This window comes from Cupressus sempervirens, chromosome 2 (genome assembly GCF_028749045.1).
Source record: "Cupressus sempervirens isolate cs-2001-9-10 chromosome 2, ASM2874904v1, whole genome shotgun sequence".
NCBI lineage: Eukaryota > Viridiplantae > Streptophyta > Pinopsida > Cupressales > Cupressaceae > Cupressus > Cupressus sempervirens.
Window position 1 is genome coordinate 54,800,726 of NC_143119.1, and position 21,778 is coordinate 54,822,503.

The 21,778-nt window shown below is 33.9% G+C and overlaps 1 protein-coding gene across 6 annotated transcripts in view; it reads right to left on the minus strand.

Annotated features, from left to right (window-relative positions):
* LOC149571031 (uncharacterized) overlaps positions 1 to 21,778 on the minus strand; it is a 231,434-nt gene that overhangs the window by 157,174 nt on the left and 52,482 nt on the right. For 3 of the 6 annotated variants that reach the window (XM_089812594.1, XM_089812591.1, XM_089812595.1), the window contains exon 5: positions 21,230 to 21,319. The exons of 1 other annotated variant lie outside the window; for it this stretch is intronic. In XM_089812594.1, coding sequence (XP_089668720.1) covers positions 21,230 to 21,319 — 90 coding nt within the window. Of the gene's footprint in view, positions 1 to 21,224; positions 21,320 to 21,778 lie in introns of all 6 variants that reach the window. 2 more of the 6 variants (XM_089812596.1, XM_089812593.1) reach the window with 1 other exon arrangement.

Consider the following 21,778-nt stretch of genomic DNA (forward strand, 5'->3'; position numbering starts at 1 on the left):
CCATTATTTTTATAGTATACATTACATCAAGTATGGTCTCTTCTTGATTAAATCTCTGAATGTTACATCATGCATACTTATAGAAAAGGCAATCTTTTAGCTGATTGTTTGGCTAATTTGGGTATTGACGGAGTTTATATTCTCTTTACTTTCCCCACTTAGCCTCCTTGTTCTCTCCAACTTGGTTAATATTATGACAAAAGAATATGTTTAGAATAAGGCTGAGTCCTTCTCAGATTTCGCATGGTTTTTTCCTTTACAAATCTCACTTGTTCTTTTGAGATATTATATGCAAGTCAAGGTCTTGGATTGCACTTGCATCAGATGGCTTTCTAATATCATGGTCTTCATTAAAGGTTTGGATGTAAATTAGTGATGGTAATCTTTGTGACAATTTTTGGCTGAGCTCTTCATCTTGTCTCTAGCACCAATCAATGAATTGTATTCATATGAGTTTTGGGCTCTTTGTAATCACTATATTCTCAATCTGGGAATCTCTAGGACAAGATTCATTAGTGTTGATACATGCTCTCTCTTGATGCAGTATTTCTTCTTCTGCATCCCTTTTTTGTATCAAGCAATGACCAAAGTTTTTCTTTTCTGAGAGTTTTTTTGAACCAGTTATTATTAATATAAATATAATGTTTTGCCAAAAAAATTTTAAAAAATTGAAACAATCATCTATTATTAATAAAATAATATGATGAATATATTAAAAGTAAAATATTATAATTTATCACAAATTAATATTTTTAGTATGACTATGATTTACATAATGATATAACTATATATATATAATGATATAACTATATATATATATATAAACTATTGTAAATATCATATCAATAATATATTATATTAAAGATAGTTTAGAAAATAATATAATCATCTTCGGTTGGTTGTATCCTTTCAATATAACTGATCATCCTATATATTCAAAGATACATATAGACAAGGAATTTTATAAAAAAAGAAAATAGAGAAGGAATAGAAGGAAGCATAAATCAATAGACAGCAAGTCAATGTTCATTCACAGCTGCATACAAATAAAATACAATTCTGTGCAAACAAGCAGAAAGGATATAATCCCAGCAGTTAGGAATCACAAAAAGAAAACATAAGGAGACAAGACAAGGAACTGAATAAGAAGGGACTCAGTGGGAAGTAATAAGGAAGGTCAGACAATTCAACAGCATTCACACTATCACCCAACCAATAAATTGGATGGTAATTCCCATTGCAAGAGTAGGAGATGCTAAGAACACACTACAGCAACCTCAGATTCGAAATTAAGACACAAATACAAGACAGGCCAAAGAACTTCACAAAGACATCACAGAAGATAAGACTCGCAGTGCAGTGATATAGAAGATTTATTATTAATATTTCTTATTGGAGTAAGTCCCATCGGGCATCCCACAATTAAGTACACACGTCAGCATCAAACCAAATGCAAGCACTTGCATATCCGAGCCGTCTATTAGGAAAAGGTTGCAACTACAGAGAAAAGAGAAACGATAAAGTAAACATAAGAAACAATATGTCATTTCCAAATTATAGGAAACAAAGATATAAATAAATGAATAATATATGGTTGTTAATATGAAAGCCTATGTGCGAGGAAAAGACATGGGATAACGACAAACATACATTTATCCAGTCAGCATTACAAGAGGAACATAATCAAAATTCTATTTCACAGTTGGCATATAAGAAGATTACAGATTATTTATCTAGGCACACAGACACATGCATAGATAACATATTAGATTGGAAAATATTTACCCATCTAATTGAGCAATCAGCATGTCTCAACGATCGGTGTTCATAAAAGGAACAATTCGTAATACAACAGGGAACAAGCATAAAGTTGACCAGATTGGGTCAGAAGAAGATGATGTTGGGCAATATCTCTATCACATAGTTCAATTGGAAAGTTCAGATAGTAGAAATGAAGAAATAGAAGTAATGGTCATAATGTCTTACAATATTATAGAGGGGACATTACAGTGGTATTAGAGCATGATCTTGCCATCCTGGAGGGTTAAAATCATATTCATGATGCAAGGAGATAAGAGGGATAACTCCAACATAGAGTGTTCGGACTTTGCACAATTATATTTGAAGTACATAAATGGGATTGGGAGACAAGTCATCACTCCAAGTCGTAAAAGAACATATGTACACAGGAAGTAAATTGATGAACTAAAGTTCAAGAATTTGTAAACGGGTCACTTAAAGGATTGGTATCAAGATATATCAAACCTATCAGATGTGAAAAGGAAATATATTACTGCAGTAGACATATAGTGAAGATATTTTATTTCAAAGCCAGTAAGAGAAACATCTTCATACCCAATTAAGTGAACAAGATATATCATCTATTGTGATAAGAATCCATTGATCAAGCTAGGTATAGCCAGTGGCAGATATCAGATTAGGTTAGGATTTGGTTATGAGTAACTAAGTAAAGAACTCCTCAGTTGTATCAAACCGGAAATAAAGATTAAAGCAAGGACACTCTAAATTGAATGTTATAACTCCTAGTATGGAATTAAGGCAGAGAGCTAACCTCTCTGAATGACTTCACAAGATATTCTATAAAAGAATACTCTTAAGGAAGTGAGGCAGGGAATCGAGTATTCTCTGAAGGACAGTATATACTGTTAAGGAAAATCATATGCATATGTAAGGATGGATACACCCAAAGTGGGTATCCATAGGGCCTAGGACGAGGAACAACTCCCTCCTAGGAAGGATGGATATACCAAGATTGATTATCCATAATGTCTTAAAGATAAGTATTGTGAGAAGATGGTTCTTAGTGGAGAGCTATTCTATTAATTAGAGCCCCAAAAAGTACTCCGCCAAGAGCTAAGCATCTAACAACAACTTCTCCTTAAGAAGGGTTTTTAGGATTATATATTCTAATGACTTATAAGATTGAATAATTTTCTTATCATCATTTTCGAGTGCTAATGTATAATGCAGGTCTGTCTGCCACGGAGGTAGTCACCACCAACTCTGACAGTACGGAAATTATAATTAAAGGAATCTACCAAAGCTTTTTTAAATGTGTATGCTTTGTGTTTGCATCGTGTCTTCATGCATTAATGTGTATACTTTGTGTTTGCACCATGTCTTCAAACACTAATGAATATACATTTTGTGCATGCTTGTGTTTTCGTATATCCTAATGTATGTTTCTTAGTAAGGACCAAGAATCAGGAACATTCTCAATCAATGTCAAAAGTAAGAACATTCTTAAGGAGTATTGAGCATCATGAACATTCATAGCAAATGTTAAGATTAAGGACATTTTGTCAAGATTGGATCAAGGGCATTCTCAATGAGTGTTGATGTTAAGAGGCCATTCTAATGAATATTGTGATTCTTAGAAAGGAATTAAGATAAAGACTACACATCTTTGAAGGCTTACTCATTTAGATAAAGAGCAACACTTAAGAAGATGAGAATCACAACTGTTACAGTACATCAAGGATTGTTCGACCGAATTTTGAGCTACATATCAATAAACAGTTAGGTTGAAGGTTTTGCATTACTTGGCGACAAGCAATTTGAGGAAGGGTGGACTGTCATGTGCCCATATTTATAAGATTTAATGATAAATAAATTAATAATAGAATAAATTATAATAATTATAATGTAATTTATTGTTATATTAATAAATATAACAAAGAAATTAGTAACATATAATATAATATTTTTAAAACAATCATCTATTATTAATATAATAATATGATGAATATATTAAAAGTAAAATATTATAATCTATCACAAATTAATATTTTTAATGTGACTATGATTTACATAATAATATAACTGTTATATATATTATAATATAAACTATTGTAAATATCATATTAATAATATATTATATTAAAGATAGTTTAGATAATAATATAATCATCTTCAATCGGTTGTATCCTTTCAATATAACCGATCATCCTATATATTCAAAGATAGATATAGAGAAGGAATTTTATAAAAAAAAGAAAATAGAGAAGGAATAGAAGCATAAATCAATAGACAGCAAGTTGATATTCATTCACAGCTGCATACAAATAAAATACAATTTTGTGAAAACAAGCAGAAAGGATATAATCCCAGCAGTTAGGAATCACAAATGGAAAACATAAGGAGACAAGTCAAGGAACTGAATAAGAAGGGACTCAGCGGGAAGTAATAAGGGAGGCCGGACAATTCAACAGCATTCACAATATCACCCAACCAATAAAAAGGATGGTAATTCCCATTGCAGGAGTAGGAGAAGCTAAGAACACACTACAGCAACCTCAGATTCGAAACTAAGACATAAATACATGACGGGCCAAAGAACTTCACAAATACATCACGAAAGATAAGAATCCCAGTGCAGTGATATAGAAGATTTATTATTAATATTTCTTATTGGACTAGGTCCTATCGGGCATCCCACAATTAAGTACACATATCAGCATCAAACCAAACACAAGCACTTGCATATCCAAGCCGTCTATCAGGAAAAATTAGCAACTACAGAGAAGAGAGAAACGATAAAGTTAATATAAGAAACAATATGTCATTTCCAAATTATAAGAAACAAAGATATAAATGAATGCATAATATATGGTTGTTACTATGAAAGCCTACGTGGGAGGAAAAGACATGGAATAAAGACAAACACACATTTACCCAGTCAGCATTACAAGAGGAACATAATCAAAATTCTATTTCCCAATTGGCATCTAAGAAGATTACATATTATTCATCCAGGCACACAGACACATGCATAGATAACATATAGATTGGAAAATATTTACCCCTCTAATCGAGCAATCAGCAATCAGTGTTCATAAAAAGAACAATCCGTACTACAACAGGGAACAAGCATAAAGTTGACCAGATTGGGTCAGAAGAAGATAATGTTGGGCAATATCTCTACCACATAGTTCGATTGGATAGTTCAGATAGTATTAATGAAGAAATCAAAGTAATGGTCATAATGTCTTACAATATTATAGAGGGGACATTACAGAAAGAGAAGGCACCATAAATTAATAGACAGCAAGTCGATGTTCATTCACAGTTGCATACAAATAAAATACAATTCTGTGCAAACAAGCAGAAAGGATATAACCCAGTAGTTAGGAATCACAAACAGAAAACATAAGGAGACAAGTCAGGGAACTGACTAAGAAGGGACTCAGTGGGAAGTAATAAGGAAGGCCAGACAATTCAACAGCATTCACACTATCACCCAACCAATAAAAAGGATGGTAATTCCCATTGCAAGAGTAGGAGACGCTAAGAACACACTACAGCAACCTCAGATTCAAAATTAAGACAAATACAAGACGGGCCAAAGAACTTCACAAAGACATCACGGAAGATAAGAATCATAGTTCAGTGATATAGAAGATTTGTTATTAATATTTCTTATTGGAGTAGGTCCTATCGAGCATCCCACAATTAAGTGCACACATCAGCATCAAACCAAACGCAAGCACTTGCATATCTGAGGCGTCTATTAGGAAAAGTTAACAACTACAAAGAAGAGAGAAACAATAAAGTTAATATAAGAAACAATATGTCATTTCCAAATTATAGGAAACAAAGATATAAATAAATGAATAATATATGGTTGTTACTATGAAAGCCTATGTGCAAGGAAAAGACATGGAATAAAGATAAACATACATTTATCCAGTCAGCGTTACAAGAGGAACATAATCAAAATTCTATTTCACAGTTAGCATATAAGAAGATTACAGATTATTCATCTAGGCACACAGACACATGCATAGATAACATATTAGATTGGAAAATATTTACCCATCTAATCAAGCAATCAGCATGTCCCAACAAACAGTATTCATAAAAAGAACAATTCGTAATACAACAGGGAACAAGCATAAAGTTGACCAAGTCAGGTCTGAAGAAGATGGTGCTGGGCAATATCTCTACCACATAGTTCAATTGGAAAGTTCAAATAGTATAAATGAAGAAATCGAAGTAATGGTCATAATGTCTTACAATATTATAGAAAGTACATTACACCGATATTGGTAAAGGTCACTATTTTAAACACCAAAGTCGCCATTTGCAAACATCCATATGCATCCTAACTTGCATACCCACAAAAACCCATCATTGCTCATATGCCATCCATCTTCCTAAGTCCCATTTTAGCCCTCCGCATGTACTTTTCATATCACATCCATTTCATTACATATGTTCCATGAGTATCTAATTAGTACTCCGAATATATCATTGCTCAGAGATCCATTTTGCCAATATTCTCATGGAATCAGAATCCTTATCTTCCAATGATGGATTCAATCCCATTGAAACTTTCATGTTGCAGCAAGTCAAGATATACCAGAATTTCAATAAAGAATGAAGACATCCAATAAAGAAGGCATGCTTTGAATCAAAGAAGCAATAACTCATTTGGTCTCCATTTTCCCAATGATTGTCCAAGAACCTGAGTTTGTGTGGGAATGCGCAAAGCACTTTACTTCAAAAAGAATAAAAAAAAGTTAAAGATGTCGATGGAAAGTTTTCCGAGTTTACATTTAGACACTGTCAAGAAGGTCTTCAAAGTGTCAGAAACTCCATAATGTGCCAATCTACAAAGGAGATTTTATGACAATTCGAACAAGAAAAAGTTTGATCACATCAAGTTTTCAAATGACAACAGATAATTCATTAAAGAGAGTCAGAGGCTATCAAAAGACGTAACAACATGATTATCAAGGTGAATGAAGTGGCAAAAAATATAGGAACTCTCAATCCTATGATCATCCGAGATAGCATCGCCAAGTACGAGGCCCTTCAGAACAATCCGTAAGATTGCTTCACTTCTCTTCCATCTTCTTTTTTCTCTTTTCCATGTTCGTAGATTGGAGAGGATGTATTGCAGGAAATTGTGTTACATGTAATACGATTTACATGTGTAATGACTTGTAATCCTATTATTTCTCTTGTTAGTTAGCCTAGGTCAAAGTTGGTTGAGTTGCTCCCACTTTTTCCACCACTTTTTTCTCAACTCCTTTGCCTATATAAAGAAGTGTCCCCCCATTGTAAAAATCATCTTTTGTTGTATACAAGAGAGCTCTGCCAAACTTGTGCAAGTATAACTTTGATTGTGTAGTATGAAATTTCGGAGAAAAGTGAATAAAAGCAGCAATTGAATTCAAAGCTTTGACTGGAAGCGATTGTGATAGAGCAAATTAGAAGCTTTGTGTAATAACCCCAACCGATTATAACTTCGTCAAACACCAAATTCTTCTCTAATTCAATCGTCTGACATTTCGTCAAACACTTTGCAAGCAAGAGATATATTGCATATTTGATTCTAATTACTTTCTGAATGCCAAACTTTAATAAATATGCTTGCAAAGAACACACCAAACATCTAACAATGAAGATGCAATTGTTTTTTGTATAATATTGATTACAAATAGGAAAATATGCATCTACATCAATAAGACATTAGAGCTACAAATTCTGATAAACTCTGATATAAATCAGATTGCAACAAATCTTAAAAACTCTACCAATGCCCTAAATAACTACTCTAAAACAAAGCAAAATGTAGTAGATAAAAACTTGGAATTGCTCCCAAAATATGAATTTTCCTGTAGCAAATCAGTGTGGCAATGACATTGTAGCAGCAATACTATAGCAACATCATTGTAGCAGTGGTACTGTAGCAGCAGCATTGTAGCAGCGTCACTGTAGCAGCATCACTGTAGCAGAGTTCCTATAGCAATATCCAACTTATTCCTTCTCCACAAATCTGTCCCTAGGCCACAAATTTGGCACAATGAAAAAACTGATTTGTCTTCTCCAATAGTCGCAACCCTTAGGAAGATATTTTAGCACCTCAATTATGCAAATCAATGGGAGTGTTCGTTCCCAATGATCAATGTAACAACTGCAGAAACCCTTGGCTCCACAAGCTATTCGGAAGAGTAAATGACAACACATTCGATGTTCAACAATGAAGCTGCCCTCCCTATTTATTCTTTTCCTTCAATAGATGGACCTCCTTCTAAAAGAAATAAAATAATATTAAATTGCTCCTTCTAGAAGATTCTTTTAATTTATTTATTTAACTTTAGTCACTTTTAATTAAATTAATTAAATACACAGTCACTTTTTAATTTTTTATTTATTTAATGACTTTATAATAAATTAATTTAATCTATTTCTCCTTATTTCTCCACTTAGCCTTCAGAGAATGTAAAGGCTAAGAACTCCACTGAGATGCTAAAAAGATGGGGACATTATAGTCTGCCCCTCTTAAAATTGCTTGTCCCCAAGCAATCTCAACTTTGGATGCTACAAAATTTCTTCACTCTCCCAAGTGGCATCCTCTGCTGGTAGGTCCTTCCACTTCACCAAGTACTCCCTGATAGTACATCTCCTCAAATTCCTCTCCCTGAACTCAATGATAACCTTTGGTACTAAAACCAATTTCCCCTCATCGTCCAAGGGTGGAAGCACTGTAGAAGGAACAATCTAATGTCCTAACGCCTTTTTTGAAACGTGACACATGAAAAATATTATGGACTCTACTCTCTCTCGACAAATCCAACTCATAAACCACCTCTCCAACTCTCTTGATCACCCTAAAAGGCCCATAATAATGTGGCTTAAGTTTTTCGGCACCACTCTTCTTGAGAGTGGACTGGCGGTAAGGCTACAGCATCAAATATACCATATCACCTACCTCAAAAGTTTGCTCAGTCCTCTTTTGATCAAAATACTGCTTCTATTGATTCTGTGTCTTGGTGATATTATCCTTAAGAGCCTTCACAATGTCCTGGCTCTCCTATAATAAGTCTCTAGCACTAGGCACTTTACTATCTGATAGCAACAAATCCATGAAACTAGGTGCCTCATATCCATATAATGCCATGAATGGTGACATCTAGATAGACATCTGATAAGTGGAATTATAACAATATTCACATAGATATATCCACTTAAGCCAAGCCTTATGTTGCCCTACTATGTAATTCCTGAGGTATCCCTCCACCCATTTGTTCACTATCTCTGTCTGACCATCTATCTAAGGGTGGTAGCTAATACTCAGAGTGAGCTCTGTCCCGCACAATCTAAACAACTCCTGCGAGAAGTGACTCATAAACCTGCTATCCTTGTTGCTGACAATGCTCTGAGATAAACCATGCAACCTAAATACCTCTCTGAAGAATAAATCTGCCACCTATATAGTAGTGTATGTAGTGTTGATTGGGAAGAAGTGGGCAAACTTTGTAAGCCGATCAACAACATATATATAGTCTCTACCCTGGGCTCTCGGCAATCCTATGATGAAGTCCATGGATAAACACTCTCACTTCCTATCTGAAATCGAAAGTGGCTTAAGTAAGTTAGCTAGGTAAGAGTGCTCTTGTTTGTTGTGCTGGCAAGTAGGAAACTCTCTAACATATTGTAACACCTCATCTTTAAGCCCTTTCCATGAAAAACACTCATGAATCTACCAGTAGGTTTTGTAAAAACCTGGATGTCCTACCATAAGTGAGTCATGACTCATGATAAACTCTCAACACCATCCTCTTCACCTCTGACCCTAGCACCAAATAAATGCGCCCTTTGTAAATAATGATCTCATTCACAAGGGTGAAATCACTATTATGAATCGATCCATCTATGAATCCTGATGCCCATGTATCATTTTGGGCAGGAGCTTCTAAGACTAGAGTATACAAGACCATAAAAAATACATTTGAGATAAATAACTCAAGTAGACTAATCACCTTAAAATCCCAATTACTGAATACTAAAATGGAAAAAGGAGATTGAAGTATTCAAGACCATAAAAAATATATTTGAGATAAATAACTCAATTAGACTAATCACCTTAAAATCCCAATTACTGAATACTAAAATGGAAAAAGGAGATTTTATTCACTCTTACTTTGAGAAAAATTCTGAAACGAAGAAACAATTATCTTCCACTGGAAACAAAATAGAAGACCAAGAATTCTCATTAATAGCTCTAAGAGGGCTTCCAATGTCTTGGGATACTTTCATACAAGTTGTAAGCAGACCTTCAATTCCTACTTTTGATCAACTGAAAAATGAATGCATAGCAGAAGAATCAAGGCTAATCTCCAGAGGGATTACTTCAAATCAAGAGGGAGAAAATCAGGCTCTTCACACTGTCTCAAACAAAAGAAAGAGGAAATTCAATAATAATAATAAAAAGAAGTTTAATAAAGATCATTCTCATGTTAAGTGTTTTAAGTGTGAGAAAATAGGACACACCTTCAGAAACTGTCCAGAAAGAGAGAAAATTCTAGCCTCGTTTGCTGAAATAAAGGAAGATGAAAATCAACTATCCTATTCCGCACTTTCAAGTGAAGTAAATTCAAATAAAGAAGCTTGGATTGTAGACAGTGGTGCATCCCATCACATCTCTGGATTCAGAGATATGTTTGATACATTTGGAACTCATATCACTGAAGGAGTTACAATTGGAGACAATTCTACCTATCCTGTAAAAGGTATTGGGAGATGTTCCATAAAATTAAAGGATGGAACTACACTTAATCTTAAAGATGTCTTATTTGTATCAGGCATAAAAAGGAACCTAATTTCTATCTCAAGTCTAACTGATGATGGATATCATGTCACCTTCAACAAAGACAAAGTACTATATTGGCATAATAACTCAAATATTAAAAATGCTATTATCATAGGGTCCAGATTTGGAACAGTATATAGATTAAGCAATATTCAAACTCAAGCTCTTAGTCTTGAAACATCCAATGTTAATGAATTATGGCATAGACGACTTGGGCACATTGGGTTTAGTTCACTTCCTAATTTAGATAAGATAACTTCTGGTACTCCTAAACTAGACTCGTCTCATAGAGGAACTTGCAAAGGGTGTGCTCTAGGGAAAATCATAAAAAAACATTTTCCCTTTAGTAAACATAAGTCAAAATCAGTCTTGGAACTAGTCCATTCAGACCTTTGTGGACCCATGCCCACACCTTCTCTAGGAAGTTTCCTTTATTACATATGCTTCATTGATGATTTTTTTAGGAAGACCTAGATCTATTTCTTGAAAGTCAAAGAATCAAATGAAGTTCTATCAAAATTCAAAACCGTCAAAGCATTAGTAGAAAATCAGACAAGTAAAAGGATTAAAACATTAAGATCAGACAATGGAGGAGACAATGGAGGAGAATATACATCTGACATCTTCAAAAGTTTTTGTAACTTTGATGGGATTAAGAGGGAGTATACAGTACCTTATAATCCTCAACAAAATGGAGTAGCAAAAAGGAAAAACAGAACCATCATTGAAGCTGCAAAAGCTATGCTACATGATCAAAATATGCCTGCCTCATTTTGGGCAGAAGCTTCTAAGATTGCAGTATACATTCAAAACAGATGTCCACATTCATTTCTAAAGAATACCACACCTGAAGAAGTCTTCTCAGGGATCAAACTAGATCTAAGTCATCTTAAAATATTCGGATGTCCAGTATACATACACATACCCAAAGAAAAGAGGACTAAACTTGAACCTTCTAGGAAGAGAGGTATATTTATAGGATATTGTGAAAATTCCAAGGGTTATAGAATTTACATTCCTAGGCAAAGATCAATTGAAATAAGTAGAGATGTAATTTTTGAAGAGGATTTTGCTTTAAAACTTTCAACCGGCATAAAAGATGAACCAATCTCAGATGATGAGGAAATTAGACAAACTGAAAATCAGAGGGAGCATACACTTGAAGAGAGAGAACCAGATATAACTAATGGGAAGAAAAGACCATTATGAGAAAGGAAGATGCTTGAAGAAAACAATGTGGAACTATTCGAATCACACTACGTGATTCATCATCAGGATGAGAGAGCAAGAGCTGCAAAAAATAAAGTGAGTTGCAGATTGGGGTTGACTCCAAAGATATAGGGGGTTGGAGATAGGGAAAGCACACAAACCAAGGGAGGACACCCAGAAAGCCTAAAAAACACAAGAAAATCAATAACATAAAGACAATAAGATAGAATGTAAAAAACAGAAGATGTGACGGAAAATAACAAGAAATGACAAAAGAAAATGGAGTAAACCCAGTGCATCACTAAAAATGAAGCTCATGCCAAATTTTTGTATATATATATATATACACACAGACACACACAAATATGTATATAAATATATACAAACAAACATTTATATGAATATACAAATATGCAAATATATATACAAATATATATATATATGAACCTATACATATATATATACTAGATATTTGTACATATATATACCAAATATTTGTAAATATATATATAAATATTTGTATATATATACATATTTGTATATATATGCATATTTGTATATACATATACATACTTGTATATATATGCATATTTGTATATACATATACATATTTGTATATATATATATATACCAAATATTTGTAAATATATATAGAAGATTGAAAATCAATAAAAACCTCAAAAAAGACCATCTAAAAAATATAATACAACCAAAAAGGTAATAATTATAAATTTATACATACCTACAAAAATACATGCTAGAAGATAAATAAGAACCTCTAAAAAGACCACCCACAAAAAAGTAAACAAGCCTTAAAGCGAATTTTATATAGATATATAAAAGCTTGAAAATAAATAAAAACCTCTAAGACGACCCAACCAAATGAAAATATAAAACAACCAAAAAGGTAATAAATATAAATTAATACAAACATACAAAAACATGCTAGCAAAATAAATATGAACCTCTAAAGAGACCCGTCTAAAAAGTAAAACAAGGAAGCGAATATATATTTATTTATATATATGTATATATATATATATATATATATATATGCAAGCAAGTGCGACTATAAAAATATACCTATATGTCAAAAAATGAAAATAAAATAAAATAAAAATAAACCTAAAAATAAAATAAAAATAACAATACTAAATGAAATAATAATAATACTAAAAACAATAATATTTAAAATAATAAAAATAGAAAAAATAAGAATAAAATAAACCATTAAATAGAAAAATAAATAAGAAATAAAATCCTAAGAAACCCAAGAGCAAACCAAACAAAAATATAAAAAAGAACACAAACACTAGGGGAAAGAAAAATAAATAACAATAAAAATAAATGAAATAAATAAATACAAGTAAAAAATTAATAAAAAAGTCTAATAAACAATTAATAAGACCCAAGACTCAATAGAGGAATCCAGATAAACATAACTCATCCTGATGATGAAACACGTAGTGTGATTTGAAATGTTGATGGTAAAAAAAATTCAACACAATCTAATCCAGAAGCAATACTAACAATTTTAATGGATTGTGGAAATCTGATCTCTTTGAATGTGGAACTAGATGAGATCTCAAAAGAAAACAAGAGAACTCGAAATCAATCATGTTATACTGCTCTTATAACAGAGATAAATAAAATCGAACCATCTACAGCTGAAGAAGCCCTAAAGTCACAAGAGTGGAAAGATGCCATGGTAGAAGAATATAATTCCATAATTCAAAACGATGTTTGGGATATTGTACCTAGGCATAAAGACAAGATAATTATATCTTCAAAATGGTTATATAAAATCAAATACGCCACTAATGGAAGTATTGAAAAACACAAAGCTAGATTTGTTGCTCGAGGATTCTCTCAGAAAGCTGGCATTGACTATGAAGAAACTTTTGCTCCAATAGCTCGTTACACTTCTGTAAGAACAATTATTGCAATTGCTGCATCAAAAGGATGGAAGATTCATCAAATGGATGTAAAAATTGCTTTCCTAAATGGAGTCATTAATGACGAAGTCTACATAGAACAACTTGAAGGGTTCACCATAAAAGATAAAAAATTATATGTATGTAAACTCAAGAAAGCACTCTACGGTCTCAAACAGGCTCCTCGAACTTGGTATGAAGGATAGATAACTACCTTTCCAAACTTGGATACTCAAAAAATGAAGCCGATTCCAACATATACTTCAAAACCACAAGTGATGGAATGGTAATACTTGTCCTATATGTTGACGACTTGTTAATAACAGGTGATGATAAATTAATTGAAAAATGTAAACAAGATCTGATAGCTAAATTTGAAATGAAAGATTTAGGGTTACTACACTACTTCTTGGGATTAGAAGTAAATTAGAAAGAAGACTACATTTTCTTACATCAAGGAAAGTACACTCAAGATATTCTGATCAGATTTGGAATGATGGACAGTAAGCCCTTCTCTACTCCGATGGAAACAAACTTACACAAGCTAAAAGAAGAAGCATCAAAATCTGAAGACATTGATCCTACTCTCTTTAGACAAATAATTGGATCTCTAATGTATCCTGTGAATTCCAGACCCGACATATGCTATGCTACAAATGTCCTTAGTCATTTTATGTGTAAACCTAAAAAGATCCATCTTATGGCTGCAAAACATATATTAAGATATTTACGAGGATCTATTGGTTTTGGATTAAGGTATGAAAATGTTGAGATAAATTTGCAAGGATATAATGACTCAGATTGGGCAGGTTGTTCTTCTAACTGCAAAAGCACTACAGGTTGTTGCTTCAATCTTGGGTCAGCAATGATATCTTGGTTCAGTAGAAAACAACCAGTTGTTTCCTTGAGTTCTACCAAAGTCGAGTATGTAGCCGCTTCCATGGGAGCATGTGAAGCAGTTTGGTTAAGAAAACTTCTATTTGGGCTATTTGGAAAACCTCTAAAACCAACTGTGATTTATTGTGATAATCAAAGTTGTATCAAGCTATCAGAAAATCCAGTTTTCCACAATCGATCAAAGCATATTGAGACTCCCTATCACTACATAAGAGACATGGTCGGCAGAGATATTAGCCGCTTCCAATCTTGGGTCAGCAATGATATCTTGGTTCAGTAGAAAACAACCAGTTGTTGCCTTGAGTTCTACCAAAGTCGAGTATGTAGCCGCTTCCATGGGAGCATGTGAAGCAGTTTGGTTAAGAAAACTTCTATTTGGGCTATTTGGAAAACCTCTAAAACCAACTGTGATTTATTGTGATAATCAAAGTTGTATCAAGCTATCAGAAAATCCAGTTTTCCACAATCGATCAAAGCATATTGAGACTCCCTATCACTACATAAGAGACATGGTCGGCAGAGATATTATTAAATTGAGTTGTATCAATACAAATGAACAGAAAGCTAATATTTTCACCAAACCTCTTGCAATGTTGAAAATTGTATACTTCCGAGAAAAACTTGGTATTATATTATTGTAAATGCATTTATTAATGAATACAAATTTTTATTTTTATTTTTTGTTTGCAAGCTTGTATTGTGAAAAGTGACGACTTTTCTTGAGAAAGGTGACGACCTTTCGTGTGTTCTGATCCTATGATAAAGTGATGACTTTATTTTAGTTGATCTATTTTAAACAATGGTTGGAATTGTTGTTATCTTTTGGGCCGGATTTTGCCGAACACATTGATAACCTTCATGGGTCTTTTGGGCAATAGCTAGGCACCATGAAAACCCATTGTTTTAAAAGTTTGGGTTATCCTTATTCTTTGGGACGGATTTTTTCGGACACATTGATAACCTTCATGGGTCTTTTGGGCGATAGCCAGACACCATGAAAATCCATTATGTTTTCCTTCTTCTTTCTCTCTCTTAGCTTAAAAGATAATGATGACTACATTAATTATGTAAGTTAATCTTATTTCAAATTTCCCTTGCTAAAGAGGGAGTGTTAAGATTGTTAGCATGAGTGAAATTTAATCTATGCTCCTTAATCTGTATTCAATCTAATATTGATTGATTAATATATTATACATGCATATAATATTTTATATATATATTGCATTATTGAATCTAATTATGAAATATTCCTTTGAATAGCCGATTGTAATAATCACATTAAATGTATTATCATTAACTGTCAATAATGCATTGTCATCGGCTATGACAATATCATTATCGACAGCCGATTATACTTGCCATCGGTTGTGTTAATATCCTTAACAACAGTCTATTAACTATTAGCAACAAACATACATGATCCTTGATGTTAGCGATCATCATGACCTTTGATTGAATGGTCACCGTGCATGAGTCACGTCCTCTCCCGATAGAATGTATATATATATGTTAAACTGCAATGAAGAAAGGACTAATAACCACGGCAGTCCTTCTCTATTATCGCAATCTACAGTTCACAATTACAATATATTAATTCACTTTTTCATTTTAGTGAATAACCTCATTCTTAAGTAACATCATATAATAAGTATATAACAGTTTCACTAAAATACAAATTCTACATTATCTATTCATATTGAAATTGAGATTTACACCAATCAGATCTTAGCATAATAAAACTTTACAAGTGAGACAAACCTTCTAAAGTCTACCCTCAATCTTCTCATCACCAATATCATCTGTGCCTTCCTTTTCTTCAATTGATTCCTCATTTTCAGATTGCTGGTCTGAATTTTCAGAACCAGAATCCTCATAATATGCCCAGATAACCCTATTTGCTTTCCCCTTTGGCCTCAAGGGACAATCATGGTTCATGTCGTAGGGTACTTTGCAATAAAAAAAAAAAGTTTTTTCTTCCTTAAATCATTCAATGTCTCTCTATCCAAAGAAGCAAATGATTTATCTTTATTTTCAGCCTTTATTTCATTCCTGTCAAGTTTCTTGAAGAATGGTTTGTCTTTGCTAGATGATGCACCCTTTGACTGAAATTTATTCACTCGGGTTGCTTATTCCGTACTTCTAGCCTTCTTAATCGTTTCTTGCAAATTGAATGGATCAAAGGCTTTTACCCAACCCTTCAGTGGTTTGGATAATCCCTAAGTGTACAAAACAACCAATCTCCTATCTGATATATCTGACACCATGATGGATAACCTCTAAAAGTCACTAATGAAATACTCCAATCTGCCTGTCTGTTTCAACTGGGCCAACTCCCTAAAGTAGACTTCTGCATCCTTCTTATCAAACAAACCTCTCTACCAACCTGTCCACGAAGTCCTAATATGAAGTCGATTGGTTATGCTGAAGGGTAACCATCCCATGGTACCACCAATCATGTGTAGCTCCCTCTAAATGTAGCGTGGCATATTTTATTGCCTCCACTTCTATCATAGGTCTTACTGCTAAGAAGGTATCAAGCTTGTGAATCCAAGCTTGCGCTGTCATTCTGCTACTCCCATCAAATGTAGTCAAGGAAAGCTTCCCTAAAGCCCACTTTAATTCATTGTCCTCATCACAAGGTCTCCTGTTCTGTCTGATTGCACAATAGTATTCTCTTCTTTGGTTCACAAACCTCTCAAAAGTCATTTTCTCTCGTACCTACGGTGCCAATAATTCTCACTCATCATTAGCAACCATAAGGATATTTGCAAATGTCCCATTCTCAGCTTCCTTTGCTGGCTCATGTACTGGTTCCTCTCTAACAAAGATAGGACATGTAGGCCTATCTGTTGTTTTGAAAAGAGTTCTATGAGCTCTAGGTGATCCAACTGCACTCTTGTTATTCCCTTGTTCCTGATTTCGTCTGTCCTATGGGTTCATGCGCTCAACCATGGTGGTGAGTGCCTGCAAAGTCTAAGCCATCCACTCTTGTCTTGTAACCATTGCTCTGAAAAATTCCCTTGTTTCCTGATCCTCATTCCTATTATCTCTTGGTGGGCTATACTCTTGCCTGCCACACATGGTGTTTGGCTGCCTATCAAAATCTTGTTCCCTATCAAACAAAGCTCACCTACGAGTTTAAAATCTGTGAGATCCAACCCCATGTGGTTGCATGTGATTGCTAAACTCTCAGGATGGCATAATTTAGCTCTGATATCAATGTAATAACCCCAATCGGTTATAACTTCATCAAACACCAAATTCTTCTCTAATTCAATCGTCTAACATTTTGTCGAATACTTTGCAAGCAAGAGATATATTGCGTATCTAAATTTTGATTGCTTTCTGAATGCCAAACTTTAATAAATATGCTTGCAAAGAACACACCAAACATCTAACAATGAAGATGCAATTGTTTTTTGTATAATACTGATTACAAACAGGAAAATATGCATCTACATCAATAAGACATTAGGGCAAAAAATTCTGATAAACTCTGATATAAATCAGATTACAACAAATTTTACAAACCCTACCAATGACCTAAATATCTACTCTCAAACAATGCAAAATGTAGTAGATAAAAACCTAGAATTGCTCCCAAAATATGAATTTTCCAGTAGCAATTTACTAGAGCAAATCGTTGTAGCAACTGTAGTGGCAGTACTATAGCAGCATCACTGTAGCAGTGTCACTGTAGTAAAGTTCCTATAGCAATATCCAACTTATTCCTTCTCTATGAATTTGGCCCTAAGCCACAAATTTGACACAATGAAAAGACTGATTTTTCTTCTCCAACAGTCATAACCCTTCGGAAGACATTTCACCAACTCAGTTATGCAAATCAATGGGAGTGTTTGTTCCCAATGATCAATGTAACAACTGTAGAAACCCTTGGCTCCACAAGCTATCCAGAAAAGTAGATGACAACACATTCGATGCTCAACAATGAAGCTGCCCTCCCTATTTATTCTTTTCCTCCAATAGATGGACCTCCTTCTAGAAGAAATAAAATTATTTATTTATTAACTTTAGTCACTTTTAATTAAATTAATTAAATATAAAATCACTTTTTAGTTTTAATTTATTTAATGACTTTATAAGAAATTAATTTAATCAATTTCTCCTTATTTCTCCACTTAACCTTCGGAGAATGTAAAAGCTAAAAACTCCACTGAGATGCTAAAAAGATGGGGACATTACACTTTGATTGTAATTTGTGCCTATTATCTTTGATTCATGTTATTATTGTATGTTCAATAATAAGAGCAGAGTTAAGAATCAATCAGAGCCGAAGCTTTGACTGAGAGCGATTAAGGTGATATATAGATTGGAAGCTTTGACTATAGCTTGTATTACCATCTCAAATTCATGAAAAATAGTTAGAATTCCCCTACTTCTAGAAGTCTTTGAGCCCCAATGGTAGAGGTTTTTCTTATAAATTAGATTTAAAAAGGACCTAGAGCCAAACTGGTATGCTTTCAACTAGCCTTTGAGTTAGTGTTAATTTATCGATATCATCGTTTCTAGCTACTAGATAGAAGTGTACTTGGAGATTTCCTCTAGCCCATTATTTGCTTTGTGGATAAGTGGATTCTTTCTTGAAAGTTAAGAGGAATGAATATTGGTAACACCCCTCACAAATCTCTTAACTTCTTGCTTACCTTGAGTTGATCCAAGAAACAGTGAGAAGGGGCAGTCTTCCCTTTAACGTAAGAGAGACTTTGTCTCACACGTTGTGGCTAGTCTACCTATTGTGTGACTGGATTTTCACAAAACTATTGGTTGCAAAATATCCACCCAACAATGTCAATAGGGGTTACAAATATAATCTCATTTTGATGGAAAAAGCATTTGATTATCTTATTGCTTTGGTTATTTTGCTGAGATCATCTGAGTTTGGTGATTTGCGTGCCCTTGCGGAGGTATAAGGATTTTAAAGCTGAGAAGTGTTTTCGAATCACTGCTAAGGTAAAGTGATTCCATTATGCGGTGACTTGTCGAATCTCCCTTACTGTTATTATTTGTGGCTGGGAATATTGTAATTGCTGAGGAAATTGCATTTCTGAGAATTCTGGGGTGTCTTATATTTCTGTGTTTGTGGCTGGAAGACACACTAGGTTGTGAATTATTGCTCTGTGATTAAGGGGTCGATCAAGTGGACAAATTGAGAGCTCACGTTTGGGATTTTTGTTGGGCTTATCTTATAATCCTAGCTGGTTGATTATCTTCATTATTCACCAGACCTGCGTTGATCACTGGAGGCAGTGTGTTAGCTCTGTAATCACCCGTCTGTGGCCTGTGAATTGCCTAGAAGGGCGTGCAATCTGATTGGGGAATTACATTGGCATTTGTGAGGTTGCCATAACCATCTACGGCAGCATTTGGCGGCCCTGTTCATAACTGCAGTTGTTTTGAAGGGCAGTGGCTTTCATAGGGAGCCTGCGATCAGGAATTGGAGGCTAGTGACTGAGTTATCTGACCTGGGTGTGGGAGTCTCAGACCTGCATTCAAACTATAGAAGGCCTGCAATTTGCATTAAGAAGTCACGTCACCTGCTGGAATTCTATGCAGCAGCTAAGGAAGTCTGCAATCAGTTTTGTGGGCCGTACATACATCATTTTTGGCTATCATGGCTGCTAAATCTGTTACTGGTAAGAGCTGAAGGAAATGTGGGGTGTGAAAAGGTTGCTAGGCAGTTTGTGTCAACACCAAGTCCATTGATTGGCATTCTTTGTCCAGGTTTCATACAACCAATTATGCAATTTCATTTCTTGTTGTCATTTACTATGTAAATAAATAGAATTGCATCAAAAGAGGTGGTTATTTGTGTATGAGTTATATTCTGAGCATTGCACTTCAATTATCTCTCAATTTCAAAAACTGGATAAAAATCATTTATATCCAAAAAATACAAAAAACACAAAAGAAAATATACAAATCATCTTTGCCTCATCAGAGGCACAGCAGAGACATAGTGAGGGTCTTTACATTTGATTTTCAAAGCCCTATGTTATAATATTTATTGGAAATTAATACAATTATATTAAAAAAATTGCTGTCTCCTATTTTTGAAAACTTATCATACCAGTAGCAGACACCTCCAAGCCTCCCTGTCTCCAGGTGACTGTAAATTAATAGATTTTTTAATCAATCTGGAACACCTATGACCCATGTAAATCATCAGCATGTAGAAATATTCAATTACTTAGGCTTGAATAAGATCTGATTGATACATTGAAACATTGTGGATCAATTGACGTGTCATGAAGTTGTTGACAAAAAACAGTTGCAATCAGTCTGGTGTCATTGCAATCGCCTGACATCACTGATGTGGTTTTCCTAACAGCCTTCCATATTATGCATAAGGCATCCAAGTATACAAATTTCACAAAATCGTATCCAAGCAATGGTAATGAGATTCAATCAGAAAAATAGAAATAGTAGGACTGAAAGTGTACAGTACACCAAGCATCCAAGTATACAAATTTCACAGAATCATATCCAAGCAATGGTAATGAGATTCAATCAAAAAAATAGAAATAGTAGGACTGAAAGTGTACAGTACACCAAGATTGACCATCCTTGACATCTAACATGACAGCTTTCTTTGCATGTTGAATACTTTCTTCCACTACATCCACCTCATTAGCTGTGCCTATATCAATATTTGCAAATAGGTCATTCCCTTGAACTAACAGAGACTCAAAACCATTTAAGGCCCAGATATGAAGAAAAACTTTTTCTTATAGAAGAATGCTACAAAAAACTTCAAAATGTATCTAAGTCCTTAAGTAACAGAAATTTCAACCATGCAGAAAAAGTGTAATGAAATTCAACCCCTAAATTTGTAGTAATTCAATCAACCATATAATCTAACATTGCAACACATCACTTGAAAATTCAAAAATATCTTGTAACATGAAAAAGTATTCATTATGCCAAGTTCTAGATCAACTAGTTAATCAATGGATTATGAGGCATTGAAATTCAAATTCCATGTTGTCAATTGTAATCCTTTTGTATGACAGCCAAATGGAGTGGCAGAAGGATTTGATTTTTATTTTAATGTCTGGTGTTGGGAGACCCTAACCCATACGTATATGTCATACAAACT